The sequence below is a fragment of the Ochotona curzoniae genome, unplaced genomic scaffold, assembly GCF_017591425.1.
Source record: "Ochotona curzoniae isolate NIBS_2020 unplaced genomic scaffold, NIBS_Ocur_1.0 scaffold_1852, whole genome shotgun sequence".
In the NCBI taxonomy this organism is placed as follows: domain Eukaryota; kingdom Metazoa; phylum Chordata; class Mammalia; order Lagomorpha; family Ochotonidae; genus Ochotona; species Ochotona curzoniae.
The window spans coordinates 24,287,825-24,307,848 of NW_024467087.1; the positions used below are offsets into that span (position 1 = coordinate 24,287,825).

The 20,024-nt window shown below is 36.8% G+C and overlaps 1 protein-coding gene across 4 annotated transcripts in view; it reads left to right on the plus strand.

Annotated features, from left to right (window-relative positions):
* The window catches only part of KLHL13 (kelch like family member 13), a 100,652-nt gene that overhangs the window by 41,250 nt on the left and 39,378 nt on the right, over nt 1-20,024 (plus strand). The window contains exon 1 of one of the 4 annotated variants that reach the window (XM_040999485.1): nt 3,298-3,785. The exons of 2 other annotated variants lie outside the window; for them this stretch is intronic. In XM_040999485.1, the coding sequence (XP_040855419.1) occupies nt 3,706-3,785 (80 nt within the window). In that variant the 5' untranslated portion in view covers nt 3,298-3,705. Of the gene's footprint in view, nt 1-3,297; nt 3,786-4,257; nt 4,418-20,024 lie in introns of those variants that run through there. One more of the 4 variants, XM_040999484.1, reaches the window with a different exon arrangement.

Consider the following 20,024-nt stretch of genomic DNA (forward strand, 5'->3'; position numbering starts at 1 on the left):
CTGCTCCATTCCCACCCCCTGTATCTTTTTTGAATGTATTGAGGCATTTATAGAATTATAGTATGTGTTTTACTTCAGAAAGGAATGTGCATCTCTCATGATCTCATTGAGAAGAAAGAGTCAGGGTTTTTAAAGAATTCCTGAACTAGGTCATTGAGCTTTGGTTTCTAATTCCAATTCTGTTGCTTCCTGGAAATGAAGTTTGACAAGCTTCCATCTCTATGTTTCAGTTTTATTATTATTATTATTATTATGTACGATGAAGACAATGACCAAGATAATTTCGAAGAGTTCTAGATGTTCTCAAAATCTTTGCTTTCCATATTGTGAGCCAGTGAGTTTCGTATTATGAGTTGGCCTAGAATGATTCTTTCTGTGGTCTTGCTCAAGACCCATCACTGTCTTTGATTTATTACATTTTTAAAATACACATTTCTCAAGTGTTTTTAAGTGATTAGTTAATGTTTGTAAGGTGATTGGAGAGCTTGGTATATGCTACCTTTCCATCATGTTCAGTGTGCTTGTCTGAGATAGAAAACAAGTACTCTATAAATGAAATCTTGTTTTTCTTTTTAATATAATGTGACCAAGGGTTTTTGATTCCTTTTAGTCTCACTTTTAAAATATACATTGAAATACATTTTTACTAACTTTCATTCCGTTATGTAGATGAAACCATTTTAGGTTCTGGAATGTAATGATAATTATAGTTACATTCTATAGTTGCTGCCGGAGCCTCCACTAGGGTAGTATTTTCTGATGAATTTGAAATTAGGGTGGTTTAATCCAGCTGGAGTTAATTTCTACTTAAAATAACTACTTTTTTGCTCATTAGAAATGATTTAGGGGGGCCTGGCATGGTGGCCTAGTGGCTAAAGTCCTTGCTTTGCGTGCACTGGATCCCATGTGTGTGCCAGTTCTAATCCTGGCAGCCCCGCTTCCCATCCAGCTCCCTGCTTGTGGCCTGTGAAAGCAATCCCAAAGCCTTGGGACCCTGCACCCATGTGGGGGACCCAAAAGAGGATCTGGGCTCCTGGCTTCGGATCGCCTCAGCTCCAGCTGTTGCGGCCGCTTGGGGAGTGAATCAACGGACGGAAGATCTTCCTCTCTGTCTCTCCTCCTCTTTCTATATCTGAGTTTTGAATAAAAATAAGTAAATCTTTAAAAAAATTAATTTAGGAATTTATTAAGGCAAAAGTAAGAAGTGAATGTAAATACATTTTCACTCTTAGATATAATGTGGGTTTTTTTTTTTAATTTGGCTCTTTAAGAGTATTGGGGATAAGTTGGAAGAAAGCAGTTTGTTTCCCCTTGAATAAATAGTAAAATTATCGGAGAGTTATAATAGTATTGCAAATTAAGCCTATGAAAAATGTAGACTAGAAATTTACATAGAACATTATTGGTATTGGTTGTTTTCTTTGGACTCTAATGAGATTAGAACAAACAAAGCTGACTTTTGAATTAGTGGATTTTTCACAGAAGGATAATATCTTGAAAACATTTACAATAGAATGATCTTTACCTACTTATGTGGTGATTTTTAAAATATGGAAATTTACCTTGCTCCTCTTTCCCACTCATAAATTTTGAAGAGCCTCCACAGGAAGATAAACTTTTAGAAACTTTTCACTGTTACGCTTTTATACATACCTTGGAGTCTTTGTTCTGAGAAGGTGAAGTCACATTTGCAATGAACACTTTGTAACATTTTCTGAAGCTGGAAAATGATTGAATTTCGTTTCTGAAACATTGTCTCCTTATTCTAGGTAAACTATTATGTAGATTTGATAATTTGTGCTTTTAAATGTTTGCATATACTTTAGGCTATGAATGTTTAAAAGCCATTGTAGAATGAGGCTTTGCACACTTGGTGCCTGGATACCTGTGTGTTTCTCTGCCTGTGTGCGTGTATATGTGTAATATGTGTATGTTAGGAAAATGTATTTTTCCTTCTTTGGGTTTCAAACAAGTTGCCTCTCCTGACTGTGCCTGGGACCTCTTGTTCTATAAACATTAAGGCTTATTATCCAGTGTCTCTAATGTAAAATCTTGATATTGAATTACTTATGTTAGTGGCAAGTTTATTTTTAATCTAGTACAGAATATGTTTTGGCCATTAAGACATTGATAAATGTGATTACTCCTTCCTCCAATCCTTTTGAGAATTTCTAGGAGATGGTTTTCTGTGTGGCTAGTGAAAGGAATTGGAAATATATCCTTTAATTGGCTTGACTGGATTTTTGGGAGATGTTATATCCTAAGGTAGTGATGGCTGACAAAATTATTGATAAAATTCATGCATTCCTATAACTTCCCTATGCATAATTTATAGGTATTTATATATCTGTGTATGTGCTGCATTTACATACATGTTTGTGTTTTTTTAGGAAAACACTAGTTTGTCTTTTTGCCTTGATAATTGATCTATACGGAATGTAACTGTAATTGATCTATAAGGAAGGCATTTTTTTTTACTATCTCAGCTGGTTTCATGATGTATTGTTGGTATGGTTTGTATCTTTCAATTTTCGAATACAGTTTTTTTCTTTAAGAGCACTCATGTCTGCTTTTTAAATCAAATAAAGAATATTCTTAAGGAGCTACATTGCAATCTATTAAATTGCAGAATAATTTTGGAGAAAGGTTTGAAAGCTAACTTTCTCAGTTGCAAGCACAAGTTTATTGTTTGGCTACAGATTGGGGAAATAGATGTGAGCTCCTTTTCACTGCAGTGATTTCATGTTAATCTTGGTTTAGTCTCACTAAGCTTGAATTGATGGAGACGTAATTTTGTTTTAGAGTAGTGGAAGTGTGTTATGAAGGTAGATAATTAGTGATGGTGAATTGCCCACTTTAAAGGGAATTTTTTTTAGCTTGTAAATAAAGAGGTTAGCTTAATATCAATGTAACCTTCTTTTCACTTTTTAGAAATGTGTAGAAAACTTGTGCATTTGTTTTGGTGTTTTAAAAGGAAACTTTAAAATACCCAGTTAGTTTGGGGGCATTTACAAAGAAATTTCTGGCAGTATTTGAAAATAATTCAGATGAACCCTTTATTTGCCACTGCTTTCACAAAATACCTCAAGCTGCCTTTGACAGCCACCTCAATTTTTGAACCTCCTTGACAGTCGCTAATCCCTGGAGGTTACAGGACTGGCTGCTGAGCTTCAGCCGAGTCCCTGCTGGACACCTGCTTGGCTAGCAGCATTGGTCTTTCTTCAAGGCAATTTGTGAGCTATTTGGGGGCGGGGGAAGAGGGCGGGGGTAGGGGGTGAACAGGAGGGGAAGGGGGGAAGAGACGGAGGGGAGGACAGCATTGAATTAGATTGTTGATAGCGTCCCTCCAAGGACTGCTATTAAGAGCATGCTACTCTGTACTCTGCTGCAGAAGGCAGAGTGGTGTTCGGGTAACCACAGCATGTTGTGAATGTATGAGATTTTTGCTCATCCCGGCTTGGAAATAAGAATAGGGAAAGGAGAGCAACTTGAAACGGAAGCTACTAGAAGAGCGTGCCGAGTTCTGCGGCAGTTCATATTTGTTCTTACAGTTTGCCTTTTCTAACTGGAAATCTGAGGGACTGGCATTTTTTAAACGGGCTTTTCCCACAATGGCATTCTTGTGTCGTGTGGCCAGAGCTTGCACAAGAGGAAAGCAGGCTGCTGAATTTAGTCAGTAATCTCTGTTAGCACTGGCCCAAGGCTATGTTGAGGTTTATATCCCATTTGTATTGTTGCAGCTCAAAAGAAGAATGTTCAGAGGATGACAAGTGTATTCTGAGTAGGTATGTTGTTTCATTTTCATATGAAACCCATCTATTTTTTTTGCCTGCTACCATTGGTCAGAAATCAGGTTAATAGGTGCAGAATAGAGTGCTGCAGTATGTCTCCCTGCTAAGGTAGAACAATGGTGATGCAAGCATTAAAAAGGGGGAAAAAACCCAGCTGCTTTTATTAAATAAAGCTGCATTGTGTGGTATGCTCAGTGCAGCAATGTGTATATGTGTGTGTATGTGAGTGTGTGAGTGTGTGTGTGTGTGTGTGTGTGTGTGTATTGCAGTCAACGCTTTCTTAATGAGGTGGCACTATTGTTAAGTTGGAAGGATAAAATCATATTGCTTTAGGGGACAGGAGGATTTGAAGGAGGCACCTTGCAGCCCTATTGTACAGAGTGGAAGCGTAGGTTTAACACTGGCAGAACCGCTTGCTTGCTTTCCTCGGCAGCCACTGCTGTATCATTACAGTGTGGAATGGAAGTCCTAGTTGGTAGTGTGTTATGGAAACGCTGTTTACTGTTATTGTAGTACCGTGGTGACAACATGCCATTGAAATGGAAAACGAGCTCTCCTGCTATCTGGAAATTCCCAGTTCCTGTGCTTAAAACATCCAGGTCAACTCCACTTTCTCCAGCATACATGTAAGTGAGAGAAAATAGGATGTTAAAGTGGGATTTCATTCATGACTCTACCTTATGGCAAAATGGTGGGGGGGAACCCCAAACAGCAGCCTGCAAAAACCCACAGGATTAAGAAACCTCAAACCTGTTTACATTTAGACTTGGCATGCCCACATTTTATCATTGTTTTGTTTTCCTAGAGTTTATGTTTCTGTTCCTTTACAGTGCTTAATGGTAATCTAATTACTGAAATGAAAGCGCAAGAGAATAGCTAAGGCATTACAAAAGGATAAACTTTAATTCTCAACTTGGGTTGCATATTTTTGAATTTTTTTTAATGTCCAAAACACTGAAAATGCTTTCTTTGATATAATGATTAAAAAAAAACTTGATAATTGGTGGTAGTGTGTTAAATGTAAAAATGCCTCATATAGTGTTTTTTTAGGAATTTTGCAGCACAGTTATGTTGGCCAGAAAATGAGTCTCCTAATCATGACTTTTATGCTTTAGTTTTGTACAAATATTAATAAGTTTGACATTATATATGAGTTTTGAGCTGTGTACTGTCAGGTACAACTTGTGCAGATTTTAGTTTTATGAGCAGTTATTTATATACAGGAGGTTTGAAAGAGTATGTTACAAATGTCTATTTTAGATATGTTGTTTAAGTAAATATATACAGAGCTGTATTAGAAAGTCCACATTTTTTATTTTTTAAAAAATTTTAGTATATTTCTAAAAACAAAATTCAGACGATATAATAAAACATTTAAATACTTTTCATGAATCCCCCTTCCCTATCCCTCTGTTTTTGGCTTATGAAGGCTGGATCTTTTTAAAAAAAAATTATGTTCGCAGGAGAAAAGCTTTTGAATGAAAAGAGTGTGTTAACTGTGATTGTCCCCTTTAACATATTTTTCAGTAGGAAAGAAGTAGAAAATTCCTCCTGCTTTAGGTTAATTGTGTATTTAGAAATCTGATGAGCTGCCTTCCCCCCTCTTAGTTTTTGTTGTATGTGAGGTTCAGATGTACAGCTATCTGTGTGGTTCATTGAAAAGCTTTCAGCTGCTGAGGATGTGTGCTTATGTTCTCAGTCCACAGAAGTCTTCCCCTGGAAAGTGCTTAAAAATGTAGACATTCCAGAGTATAATCCCATACTCGTTTTATTTTGAATTATATTTTGTGTTCCCTCCTTTATACATCACAGGTTATTTTATCTGAGTGTTAAATTCCATTTTCTTATATATAAAAAAGGAATGGCTAGATATGTAAAAAAAAAAAATTCAGGTACATTTGTTCATCCAAAGCTTTGGATTTTTCAAAACCACAAATTAAACGATGTGACAACTTCATGGAGGTGACAAATGAGGGGAGCGCTTTTTAGAGAATTTAACAAAATAGTATGTGCTTGCTGACTTTATGGAACTTAGCTGCTGAGGAATGACAAATATTTACTACAAGCAGCTTTATTGTAAACAAAATTAAATGCAGTAAAATCAATTGGTTACTGTGACTAAGGGTCATTAACCTTTCCTGTATTCTTACTGTGTTTTACTGTCCAAAAGATCCAAATTGCAGCTCCTATTGCTGCTGACTTGTCAGTTTTTAGAGGTGGTTAATAAATGCCTGGTGGAATTCACACTACCCACAAGTTTAGATACAGCTTAATACAACATTTATAATTAATCAATTTCTTCTTTCTAAGTTACTTCTGTCTTTGACCTAATAAGACGAGTGAATTGATTTGGAAAATGGATGTTAGAAAATACCACAGACCTTGCATGCTGGCTATTGATTATTGGTTAGTGCACATAGACAGAAGGCAAAATATATTTGAAGAGCTAATGATAGGGTAGGCTATTTGTGATATTTTGACTCCATGTTCCTAAGTTATCTTTGACTTAAAAAAAAAAAGTATATAGTTACTTAATATTAAGTAAGTATACACAGAGAGAAAGTATGTCGAATATTGTGAAAACTAGGCTGGGGAGTTTAAAATGTGCTTTTTAATTGTTTAGGTTTTGACTATTTAGATGACAGTTCATTGCTTCACAGGAACAGAAATAAAGCCATCAGATTTGCATGTTGTTTTCATCAGAGCTAATTTATATTCCACAACATGTCTATACACAAAATGATACTTAAACTTAGTACAATTTCACTCAAAAATTATAACACTTAATTAAATTACTGTATCAAATAGCATTGCATTGGCTCTCATAATTACTTGGCTGATCAAAATTAGGTTTAATGGCTACTCTGTCTTGTTTTAAGAGGTTATTTTTTAAGAAAATGGTTATTGTGTTTTATTCATTTCTAAGCTCTTTGCACTGAAGTTGAATAGTCAAATTCTAACTCTGATCAATTTTTATATATTAGAAATTTACCATAAAAATTATGTGCAGACATTTAAAATACTATTTTGAATATAGAGTACCTAGCAGTTGTTAAAAAAAGAAACTTTTTGTATCCATGCTTATATGGAAAGCATCATTATTGATTTGTAAGGTTCTAACATTGTGATTTGTCAAGTACTATGCAATTTTCAGTCAGTACCTGGGAACTGTTTCAGCCTGAATTTTAATGTAAAATATTCTTGATTATATTAAAATGTGTTGTTGAACAAGTATGGAAAAATACAAAGACTTTTTTGGTAAACCAGTTGTAGGTGCTGCTTGGCTATAACTCTTTACTGATGAGGCAGTGCTGCTATGGTGCTCAAACTGTCACAGAGAACATTGAAGCATTGAGCAGAAAGGCTTAGTTTTTAAATTCCTGGGTTTAAAATCCAAGGTTTTTTTTCTGCCTGATTTTTAGGACTTAGAAGATGATAAATCTGTCCAACATTTTTAAGACTTCCTGATGATAAGGACTATTTACTGCAACATTAAGGGAAATAGTTTTCTTATATAATGTAAGAGCTTTGAAAGAAATGGACAGTGAAAGTGAAGGTTTTAAAGATGAAATATTTTTTATAATTATGCTTCAGGCCCTGTACAGATTGATGACAACATGCTTGGTGTCTGTTGGATACCTATATTCTTCCTCCAACTTCAAATTTGAACACTTGCAGGTGGCATGCCTGAGGGTCTTGTCTTGCTAGAAATTGAATACTTTGTCATATATGTTTGCATTATACACTGTTCAGTAGTAGGTTGAAATTCAGCCTTGGCCTGGCAAAAGATTTCCTGGTCAGTGTAAAGTGCATTAGTAAAGACCCTGCTCCTGACTGTTGTGAACCATGTGAATTACTGCCATTTTGCTTATATCAATAATGCTGAAGGGCAAATCATATTTAAGTGGCTATGATACTTACTGTTTTAAGGCATCAAATGGGTCTTTCAGGCCACTATTACAGAGTTAGTGATTTGTTCGATTCTAAGGATACTGAAATAGAACAGGATTAGCACTAGGAATTCTTTTATCTTTTCTTCACAAGTAGCAAAATTTACAATATTGTGATGTGAATGAAGAATACAGTTAAGTAAAATTAACCAGTGTAATCTATCAATGATTTATATCAAGACAGACCTTGTGAGGTGTTTTCTTTAGAACCTTACTTTCATGAAGCCAAAGGATCATAAATGTTTCGTGAACTTTCTACACATGTATTCATTTATCCTTATTTACAATTATGTAAATATGCTCAATATGTCAAGCATATTTTATAATAAAGACCCATAGCATTTCATTTCACAACAATTTCTTTGTATCATTTCATTAACAAAAATTTGTACCTGGATTTCCAGAGAAAAATTATGTATATTGTATAAGTGAACATTCCTTATTGTGGGTGATTCAAAATTTAGGCATAACAATATCTGTTTTGACTGTCATGTGATTTCTCTGTCACACAATTATCTTTTCTGTAGTGGATAAAACAAAACTTTGTGATTTGAGCAATCTTGTTATCTAGCAAAAATTTATTGAATTATTGACACTATCTAATGAGGAAAAATTATTGCTTTCTCAATTACCATATAAGCTTTCACTTTTTTGTGTGTCTGCTTACCTTACTTTTGCTATATATGTGCTATCTAACAAAATTAGGTGGAGAAATAACACAGCTAATCCGTAGGAACAGTTTTCTGATATTTTATAACTTTTGTGGCATGTTCATTGTCAGAGTTTGCAAAGGGACTAGATTAGCATTTACGCATGGAAAATCATGGAGATCAGAGTGAACTAACATCATTCATTGAGTTCAAATCCCTGTTAATTAATGTAAGAATCCCTTCTCTGATACCTCTAGAAGATGCTTATCCATGTCCTCCTTGAACATTGTCAGTGAAGAGGAACTCACTACCTCATAAGCCAGCACTTTCATTCATGGAGAGTTCTTTCTGGCATTGAGTGAAATAATTCTTTGTATCTTTGATCTTTTGACTCCATTGTGATCTAACAGAGCTATGTAAAACAAAAAACAAAAAACAAAACTCTATATCTGCTATTGCATACAAGCTTGGAAATCTTATGTGATGTGATTGCCAGGCCCCCTCAGTCTAATGACTGTCCTCACCTGGATAGCATCTCCTTGTTCATCTTCCTGTGACACTACACCTGCAGGGGATTCTTCATAGTAGTCCTGCCAGAGGACAGATGTTCTTGCTTCTTTTCAACAGATGTACTATTTCTCTTAAAAAGCTGAGGGACACATTATTTCAAAGATTTATTTTTATTTATTTTTATTAGAAAAACAGATCTATAAAGAGAAGGAGAGACAAGACAGATCTTCCATTCACTGTTTCCTCAAATGGCCACAGTGGCTGGAGCTGAGCCAATCCAAAGCCAGGAGCCAGGTGCTTCTTCCAGCTCTCCTTTGTGGGTACAAGGTCCCAAGCTCTCGGGCCTTCCTTGACTACTTTCCCAGCCATAATTATGGAGTCAGATGGGAAGTGAAGTAGCTGGGACACAAACCTGTGCCCATATGGTATCCAGGCAGTTGAAGGTGGATGGTTAGCTGATTGAGCCGTGGTGCTGCCACACATTATTATTATTTTCTAATAATAGGGCGCAACTGACTCCTAGTGTATTTAGAGGTCAGATACATGCTTTTCTGAGGTTTTTGATTAGTTTACTCGCTCCTCATTGTCAGGGTATATTGCTTAACCGGCTTTGGATGTTTTAGTCAGAAAGTTTGTCAAGTGCCTGAGAAGTTAGATGTGTGCTTTAAAACCCAATGTGTATATCTTTTTAAGAAGACCACTTGAAAGTCTTTAATATGACTGAAGAATCTTGCATATAAGACAACGTGCAAAGCAGAGAGCTAGTGTTTGTTACTCTGACATATTTCAAAATGTATTACTTATCAGTAATTTATCTTGATTCATTGCTTTTGCATTTGAGTATCGCTTCCAAGTCTCCCTTGTTCCCTCCAAATAACACTTTCCTAAGCAGGGAAGATAGAATTGCAGCTCTCTGCACCATATTGGGAAGTGTGGACTTGCTAAGAAGCCCCCATACTTGATACTTGAAATTTGAACTATTTCCTTAACAAATTGGGGCCAATTTGGAAGAGAGGGAAACATGAGAAGTATAAGAGATGGCAAAGGTCTGTGTTAAAAGGGTTAAAATTATTTAAATTAAAGAGTTGATAATAATAAGCAGTGATAATAGCTTAAATTAAAATGGCAGCCATGGTATTTTATTTTACTTCTTCAACATTGTGAGAAAGACTTGGTATAAACCCAAGATTCCTCAAGAATCTCTACCTCAAGAAGTTTCTGAGAAATGCATTTTTGAAAGTGCTCACTTCTTTTTCAATCATTCTATTAAACCCATGAAAAATTGAAAATATTTTCTTTAAGACGCAATTACTTGGGTTGGCACTGCAGTGTGGTAGGTTAAGCTGTCAGCTGTGATGTGATCCCATATGGATGCCAATTAAGTCTTAGCCTTTCCACTTTTTGGTCTAACTCTCTAGTAATGCACCTGAGAGAGAAATTTAACATGGCCTGAAATTCTTAGGCCCCTATACCTACATGGGAGACTGGGCTGGGGTTCCAAGTTCCTGCATTTGACCTATTCCAGTTCTGCCAATGGTAACCATTTGGAGAGTGAAGCAGTGGATGGAAGATCTTCCCCGTCCCTTATCTCTACCTTTCCTTCAGTAACTCTGCCTTTTAAATAAATACTGTTTTTAAAGGATGCACATATTACGCTCTCAACATCGTAGCTTAGTAGCACAGCACATTGCAGAGTCTCACGGTCATGGAGCAGACTAGAAACTGTGGCTGCTGTCCTCAATAACATCATAAGAGAGGATTGTAGTGCAGGTTACTAGCTGGCAAGATTATCCAAATTTGTTTTGAATGTCTGACTTCTCCTGAAAGTATATTGCTTTTAGCCTTCCTGATATCAAACCATTGCAAGTTAGGGGCAGTCTACATTAAGTTTCTACAATGTCATAATTCCTATTACATGTCAGGCATCACTCTGCTGATCATTGGGAATATGGTCCTTGTCATTCTGAATGCCTTAAAATGTTATGTATCATCATTTTTAATAAACAATTGCAGTTATTTTATTGCTCTGAAAATTCTGAACCAAGACAAGTGGTTTAGGTAATATTTTTGTTATCTATACTTTCAGTGTTAATGACGGATTTAAGGGCTAGGAAGCACTACAGAAGAATGAAGCAGACTGTATAGATGAAGAGATGTGAATTAGAATAAAGTGCCAGTTGAAACTATCCTAACAGTAAGCCGATGGACTCCTGACAACATCCATGCCTACATTGTTGGGAAACACTTCAACAACAGTACGATAGACTTGTGATTATTCTTGAAGAACACCCACTGTAAAACTAGAGAGGAAATCAATGTGGGGGTGGGGAGAGGGACCTTAGGGAGGGACACAGACAACCCCAGAACCTAAGGAGCTATGCCATAAAACAAAATATGTTTAAAAAAGAGTAAGATACTAGGTTTTAAAGTACATTTCACATATAATAAAAAATTTGATTTTCTTTCAAAATAATGATATCTTCCTTTAAAGAGTTAATTGACTTATTTGAAATGCTGAATTACTGAGAGAGGGAGAAATAGAGAAAGAACTCTTCCATCAGCTGGTTCACTTATCAAATGGCCACAATGGCTAGGGCTAGGATGGATTGAGACCTGGAGCTTGGAACTCCCATCTATCGGGGTGGAATTCGAATTATTTTTAAATGTATAATTTTCATAAGCTACTGTGCTGTATTTACATTAAAACTACTCTCCCCCCAACTGTGTTTTGCTTCCCATTATCCACCACCTCCCTAACTGCCCTTCCTAGACTTGCGTGATCCTTGTACTACTCTCTCCTTCTATGTGATCAAATTTTTAAAGAACTTATTTATTCAAAATACATATTGGCACAGACAAAGATCTAGCCACTGGTTCACTGCCTACCTAAGTCATCACAATGGTCTTACTGGCTCAGGTCAAAAAGCCTGGGACTCCATTTGAGTCCCCCACATGGATGGCAAGGGCCCCAAATACTTGGTCCTTCCCCCATTGCCTTCTCAAGCACATTAGCAAGGAGCTGGATCAGGAATGGAGCAGCTGGGATGTGACCTAACACCCCCGCCCCCATGATATGCCAGTGTTGCAGGCAGGATCTTAGCTCGCTATGCCATAGTACCAATCTCTATTTCCTGTTTTAAACATGTCCTTGTTTAGCATAAATACTATTTATTTAGTGCTGCTATGAAAGTGCTACACTTCTTGCATAAAACTTCCTCTTCACTGTATGTCCTCCCCCTGTTTTGCATGTAAGAACAGAGACTCAGAAGTTGATTCACTTGCTCAATTTTACAAGTAAAATTTTACAACTTTGCCATTTTATCAAGTAAAGCCTTAAGCCAGAATTAAAACACAAGTTCACTTGGCTTCAGATCTCTTGGCTTCTCTATAATCTTTATTTTTGTAGGCTTTTGTTACTTTCATGCCAGCTAATAAATATTTCTTTTTGAGGATTTATTTACTTATTTAAAGGCAGAATTACAGAGAGGAGAGGCAGACAGAGGGAAGTCTTCTGTAGCTGCAATGGGTGGGGCTGGCTGAGGCCATAGCCAGGAATGTGCACCTGCTTCCAGGTCTCCCACCTGGGTAGCAACGGCCCAAGCACTTGGACCATCTTTTATTGCTTTCTCAGGTGCATCAGGAGCAGCTGAATTGAAAGTGATGCTGTTGGGACTTAAACCAGCACTTCTATGGGATGACAGCACTGGGCATGCTTCTTAAACCTGCTTCATTTCGACATTGACCCTGGAAATATTTTACTACAATTAAAGGAAAAATGAAGTAGGGGAGATGGTAAAAGTTTGTTTGACTGAATACTGGTATGGAAAGAGGCTAGAGAGATTTATCTGCATACTGTCAAGTGGTGAAGTTGTAGGAAAATCCTGGGTAATTTATCTAGACTTGCTCATATGATGTTGTGGTTAACTTCATTACTGCTTTTGCTTTCATAGTTTCTTGAAGCACCTTTCCACTGCCTTTGTTTCCCCCCCCCCCCCCCCCATAACTCTAGCATGGAAAGTGCTGTGGTTGATGTGCTTGATTTTATAGAACTTTTTGAGGTTACTACTCTAGTCTGTGTTTGTTGTATTTTGTCTTGGACATTACCATCCCATTACTTAATTGTGTGTAGGCACTCAATGAAATGAAAACCCCTCCAAGTTTTAGTTTTCTATTGCTGAGACCAGCGCAGCAGCCTAGTGGCTAAAGTCCTGGCTCACATGCACACACCCATATGGACGCCAGTTCGTATCCTGACTGCTCCACTTTCATCCAGCTCCCGCCTGTGGCCTGGGAAAGCAGTTGAGGATGGTCTAAAGCCTTGGGACCCTGCACCCGTGTGGGAGACTGGGAAGAAGCTCTAGGTTCCTGGCTTTGATTGGCTCAGCTCTGTCTACTGTGGCCACTTGGGGAAGGAATCAGTGGACGAAAGATCTTCCTTTCTCTCCTTTTCTCTGTAAAGAGTTGCCTTTTCAATAAAAATAAATCTTGAAAATAGAAAAAAAAAACAGTTTTCTATTGCTATCGTAGAAATTACTGTACACTTGTAGCCTAAAACATAACTTTTTTTACAGTCTTAGGGAGTCAGAAATTTGGTTTCAGGTTCACTAGGCTAACCCGAAAGTGTCAGCAGGCACTGAGGCTATGAGGAAGAATCTATTTCTTGCTCATTCCCATCATTGACAAAATTCAGTTCCATATGGCTATAGGACAAATGTTGCTAAACAGTGTTTCTCAATCTCTGGGCCTATAGTTTTGTTCTTTGAAAATAATGCTTATTTATTTTTATTTGAATGAGAGGGAGGAAGCTTTCATTTGCTGGTTTCCTCCCCAAATGGATGCACCCGTTGGGGTTGGACCAAGTGAAAGGCAGCATCTGGGAGTTCAGTCTACGTTCTCCACTTGGTGGCAGGTGTCCAAGTCCCAGGGTGCACATTTCAGCTCTGAGGCAGAGCTGAGACTCTAACCTCAGCGCTCCGATGCAGGTGTAAGCATCACAAGTGATGTTTTAACTGCAAGGCAAGTCGCCTGCACTTGTTTTGTCCCTGAATGTTAGCTTCAGCATTGCAAAGGCAGTTCTCAACCCTTGCAATACGTTTCCTGGAAATCTTATTGAACAGAATTATCTAGTGACAGCATTATATGCTGGGATTGTTTTCAAAGTGTCATGAAAGTGGGTTCTACTATTAAAACTTTAATTGTGCTCCAAGTCCTATAAGATACACATGTATTGAATGTACCACTTGTTTAAGTATACCTGATCACATAAAATGCAGACGTGAATAAAAACTGAGATGCTAGTCATTTCAAATCTGTATTATATATTTGCCTTTTAAGATACAGGCAGCTTTGAGATGATTTGCAGAAGCAGTTTACCAGCGACCCAAACTCTTTAGTCATTGTGATTTGATAGAATTCTAACCTGTTCCAAGATTGCAGCTGTTATTTAGGAGTGATTTATTTTCATTTACTCTTTCTCAAATTTGGAAAAAGTATTTTAGACACATTTATGGTTTGAAGCTAGCGTGTTTGCAGTTAAATGATAATGTGTTTATGTATTTATACATATGTATACATATATATAGTTTGAAAGCAAATGAATGATACAAAGGAATTCTGGCTAGTGTTTAGGAAAAACATTTTAAATCAGCACATAATTATTATTTTTAAAATAACATTTAGGGTCCGGCACATGGCATATAGCTAGTTAAGGTGCTGTCTGCAACATTGCCATTGCATATGGGTAATTATTTGTGCTGTACTTCTGATCCAGCTCCCTGCTTATGTCCTAGGAAAGCAACAGAAGATGAGCTAAGTGCTTAGGCACCTGCCTCTCCCATGTGTTAGGTCTGGATGAAGCTCCTAGCTCCTGGCTTCAGCCTGATCAGCCCTGGCTGTTGCAGCCATTTGGAGGATGAACCAGCACACAGAAGATCTCTCTGTTTCTCCCTCGGTCTCTTTCTGTAATTTTGACTTTCAAATAAATAAATATTAAAACAAATAAAATTAACATTTAGAAGCAGTCCAACCTAATCTCAAAAGTTTAGCAGATGGTAAATTTTAAGCAATTTTTGTCTTTAAATGTTGAAAAATGTTGAACCAAAATGACTTGTGCACCTTACTCAAAGCAGTAAACAAAAAGTCATTATTGTGAAGATGAAAAAAGCACATATTCTAGAACAAAGTAACTGATAAGTTGTAAATATTCTCTAAGCATTAAATGCATCTTTGTTGTGAGTGAGCTGCTGGAATGGCTTATTAAGACTGGCTTGGCCAAGAAGCCATGAATCTAGGAATGTAGGATTTGGTTATTATTCAGCAAGCAATGAATCATTGACTACTTCTGGACAAAGCAGTGATTTTCTAAACTAAAAGTGAAATCAGAATATGTAAAAATAATCCATACCATAATATATATGGAATGAATAATCATAACTGAATTTGGGCGAAAGACAATAGAGACAAGAAGCGTGGCACTAGCAGTGAGAGTAGAGAGGAAGTGAAGGGCAGGAGCAGTCTAGAGAGATTCAGTAGTCCCTGACAGTTGGTTTGACTTGGGAGATGAAGATGCAGGGTATAACCAAAGTATTTCCATGATAGCAATTGCCTTTAGAATCCTAAATATGCTATCCATGGCTCTCTTAAATGCATAATAGAACATCAGAATACATTTCTGATTCCTGACAATTCTTTGACTAGAAAAACTTCCATTAATGGTTATTTAGAAATATGGGGTCGAATTAGTTTCAATTGAGAGTAGCCGACTCATTACAAAGAATGGTTATGAATATTTAACAAATAGTTCTCTAAGTAGCTCATGGTGATAAAGTAAGGTGCTAGCATTTAAGTAGAATTTTCCAAGTAGCCAAATCACTGCCTGTTCCTTCACCTACATGGTAACTTCTCTTGTCATGTCTGCTTCTCCCTTTCACCCTGAGAGTCAGAAAATTGCAATCTTGAGGTTTGATCATTGTTGATAGCCCTTGTCTATACTCCTGTGGAACATCCATCTTTCTACTTTCTACTTGTTGAATCCTTTATTTAGCACAGGGCTAAGCCTGTGACTACAAAGTATAGGTAAAGTATGTTATAAAAATTAAAAGAATAAAAAGAGGGGGTAAGGAAGAAGAGAAATATTTTATTGGACTTGAAGCTATATATATGAAGTACATGAGATGTAGTATCTTTCTATAAAGAAAAGTGAAAAAACCCTACAATTTTGGGTGTGAAACACTGTTTTAACAGACTGTATGCATGAAGAAAAGAGGTCAGTGTGGTATCCTGGGTAAAGCTGCCTCCCGCAATGCCAGCATCCCATCTAGGTGCCAGTTCATGCTGTAGCTGTTCCCTTTCTGATCCAGCTGTCTGCTTATATTCCTGGAGAAGCAGAAGAAGATGACTCAAATCCTGGGGGCCTTACCACTTCCTTGGGAGGCCTGGGTGGAGTGCCAGGCTCCTGGGTTTGGCTTGGCCTAGCAGCCAGTAGTTGTGATCTCTGTTTCCTCTCTCTCCCTCCCTCCCTCCCTCCCTTCCTCTCTCTCTCTTGTGTATGTGCATCTTTCTAACCCTGACTTTCAAGTAAATCTTTAAAAAGGAAGAAAATAAATGTTTTTATTTCTATTAATTTCAGGTTAATTTGATTTTTATTACTATTTTATAATTCATAAGTTGCTTCTTGAAAACACATGCATATGCAATCTAAAAATGTTCCAGTTATTCTCTTTTTAAACTTGTCATCTGATCAGCTTGGAAATTTGAGCATTTAATGCCTACTGTATCCTATCATCAAAATACAGTCTACCTATATCAGGTCTATTCTGCCCCAAGAGTATATAACACTCTTTCAGTGGAGCCCATGATATCTCTAAGAAGAAATGGCTTTCCCCAAAAGATGCAGATTCCCAGGACGATTAATATTTTGTGCTCTGGTCTTCCAGTTACTAATTTGCCATCTGAGAAAACATACGAATTTTGATAAGTTTTAATAGTTTTGATAATCATATATGGTAATGGCACAAATACTTTACAAATGATTTCACTTTTAGAGTAAGTTGCATGAGTACCAGACCTCAGATGATATTTTTTGTACAGTTATGTTTATTATTCACATTGGTAGACTTTGCTTTTACTTTTGATGATGTTTACGTAGTCAAGAAGGATGTATGCACATGTGGACCACTGGATGCGAAGGGTCCAGGAATAGGGAAAAGTAAGTGAGACAACTGCTTTCCATCTCTTTTTCCTTTCCTGCATCTGAGGAAAGTGGAAGGAAGGGGAGAGAGCCTCTCCTAGCAGCTCAACTGCTCCAATACCCAGGTATGGGGGAGAGAAACCCAATGTCATCCCAGGGCCCCTGATGTAGAGCATGTTCCGAGGCTTACTGCTTAAGTGGTTTTGATAGTTCTGAGATGCTGTTTGATTTCATTGCTCCAATGTTGACAAAATCCTTATAAGGCCCATTGGTTACACAGTCCACCTTAGAGTCTCCACTCACCCAGATACTAGCTGTCAAAGCTTGACCAGGAGAGCTGTCCAATTTGTTCTGCCCTTCATGATTCTAGACATCCTCTGCAGGCCTCAGTGAACTGGTTGTCATGTCCCTTGTGTGCATATGGGCATGCTGTCCACTGCACATGCTTCAACAGCCAAGGAGACCCAGTTCTAACACATGGACTCGAAGGTCAGACCACAGATGCTGTGATTTTCCCTGTAGTTGGAATTCTGAGTCCATTGGTAGACTTTTCTATAGATAGATCATGAAGTTACATTGTGATATGGAACTGACCATTACAGTGATCTTAGTTAAAATTGTTTTTGAAGAATGTAGTTAAATGTTGGATCCTGATAATATTTTAGGAGAAAATATAAGAAACTATTGCCAAGATATTAAATATATATATATCATATTAAATATATAATCACTATTGTATTAACTATTATATATATATATATATATCCTTCAAGAGAGACGATTATGTAGATTAGTGAGTGAGCCAGATGTGATAGTGAAGATTTTTTATTTCGTTTTCATGTTCTAACAAGCTGAGAACTTAAGCCCGGCAAAGCCTATTTCTCTTTTGGCAGCAAGATACAAATTAAAGTCTTGCAACACAGTTTTACTAAAAAAAATCTTGAATGGTGAGAAGGATGCGCAAAATGAATAATAATTTTTTTAAAAGAAATGATAGACTTTTTGCTTCTACAAACTGTACCTGAGCAAACTTCCATAAGAGTGATTCCCAAACTCTGTAGGTTGAAAGGCTGTCTTCTGCTCATTTACTTGTTAGCTAATATCATGCCCTCTTCAGAAAACACCAACTGCCATACTAAAACAAATGAAAACCAGATGATTGATTCAATACTAGAATGTTCTGCATTCACTGAAGTAACCAAAGATGGCTCTTGCTTGTTGCAAAATCAAGCCTGAGATTTGCTATATTTATTGCAGGCTTTGAATACATGAAGTTAGTGGGACTCTTACAGCTGCCAATTGTATATCTTAAAGCATGGGATGCAATGGTTATTATTTTATAAGTCATTCTTTTTTATATCTCCTTTTAAAAGAGAAATAAATATTCCTTTAATTCCTTAACATGAGTTGACTTTGTAAGGATATAATGTGGAAATTTAGAAAAGGATAGGATTTTTACCATTTTTTAGTCACTTGATTAATGATGCTACCATTCCCAAATGGATTTGTCCCAGTGAATTCTAATTAGTTTGAAGTTTGTGGAATCAGACTATAATAAATTCTAAACTTGGATAACTTGGATATTTGAATATTTAATAAACTGAAATTCTAGGCAGGCAAAACTCAATTCATTTGTAACATGCTTTTCAATTTAAATTCACCATAGCACAATAGTCAAATTTCAGAGTTGATGAACTAAAGATAATGGGAGTAAAATAACACCTTCGTTAACAAATTGTCTGGAAGTAAAGCTCCTCTAAAGAAAGTTGGCCTGAGCATTCAAGAGATTTGAGTGTACCCTTAAGTTTCTTCATGTGGGGATTGAAGAAGGTAAACTCAAATCACCAGGTATAACAAGACCTGTCCGTGGGCAACCCCAATGCTGGCTGTAGAGTGCAACCCCCTTTCCAGAGGGCGGATGTGTGGCCAGAAGATGCTGTGTCCTTTGTGCTATATGCAGGGCATTGCTAACAGTGTTAGGTGCATATTCTGTTTCTTCCAACACTTTTATGCGCTACCAACCTCCAAACCTTTACCACTTGTGTGTATTTCACCTTATGTGTTTTAGTTTTTTCTGAATAGTAGGTATGGGATTAACATTTAGAAATTCATTTCCGACTATTCTGTTTTAGGAAATAGAACAGATTCTTATATAGCCTCCTACCTATTTACCCATCTTATATACCTCTCCTACCTACCTACCGATCTTGCCATCTTGTTTCTATCAAAATATTAAAAGAAATGTGAAGAATGGAAAATATTTAAACCAGGCTTCCCAAGTAGAAGAGTTTGTTGGTCAAGATTCATGAGACTTAATGTAATTTCATTGGTACATAGATTTTAGAAGATGAAGGAAGACCTAAGTCTTGAAATATAGTGGCTACGGGGAGTAGACATTAATTTTTAAAGTTTTTCAAGGACAGAATTGAGGTATTCAGTGCAAATGCTTTTTGGTTTGGATAATTAACTTTCCTCCTCTTATAGTTATATAATGGAGTATCATTTGTCATTCCATTTGTCTAGCCCAATTCCCTCATCTGTGTCATAGTGCTATTTCTGTAATTGTGATGGCTGGCATTGGAATTCAGAATCTGTTCTTTTAAATGCTGCTATTAGTGATGTAAAATTCTTTCTATGTTTGATCTGAGTTATACTCTAGAGTGTGCTACTTCCCTGCTCCAAATGTGTTGGGAGAATGATATTAAAGACTTTTTGCTCTTGATATTGTTTTTATGGATATGCAGTGGTAACAGTAGATAATTTAGATGGAATGAATTAAACAAAAAAGTTGCTTCCCTCTATCAGAATGTATCTTTCTGATATCCTCCTAGTATTTAAGAATTAAGCATTGTAAGGTGAATTGCTTTTATATTTTTTGCTCTCTAATTTGCATTTTTTAGGCTTTTTACAATGGGAACAATGTGGATTCAAATCA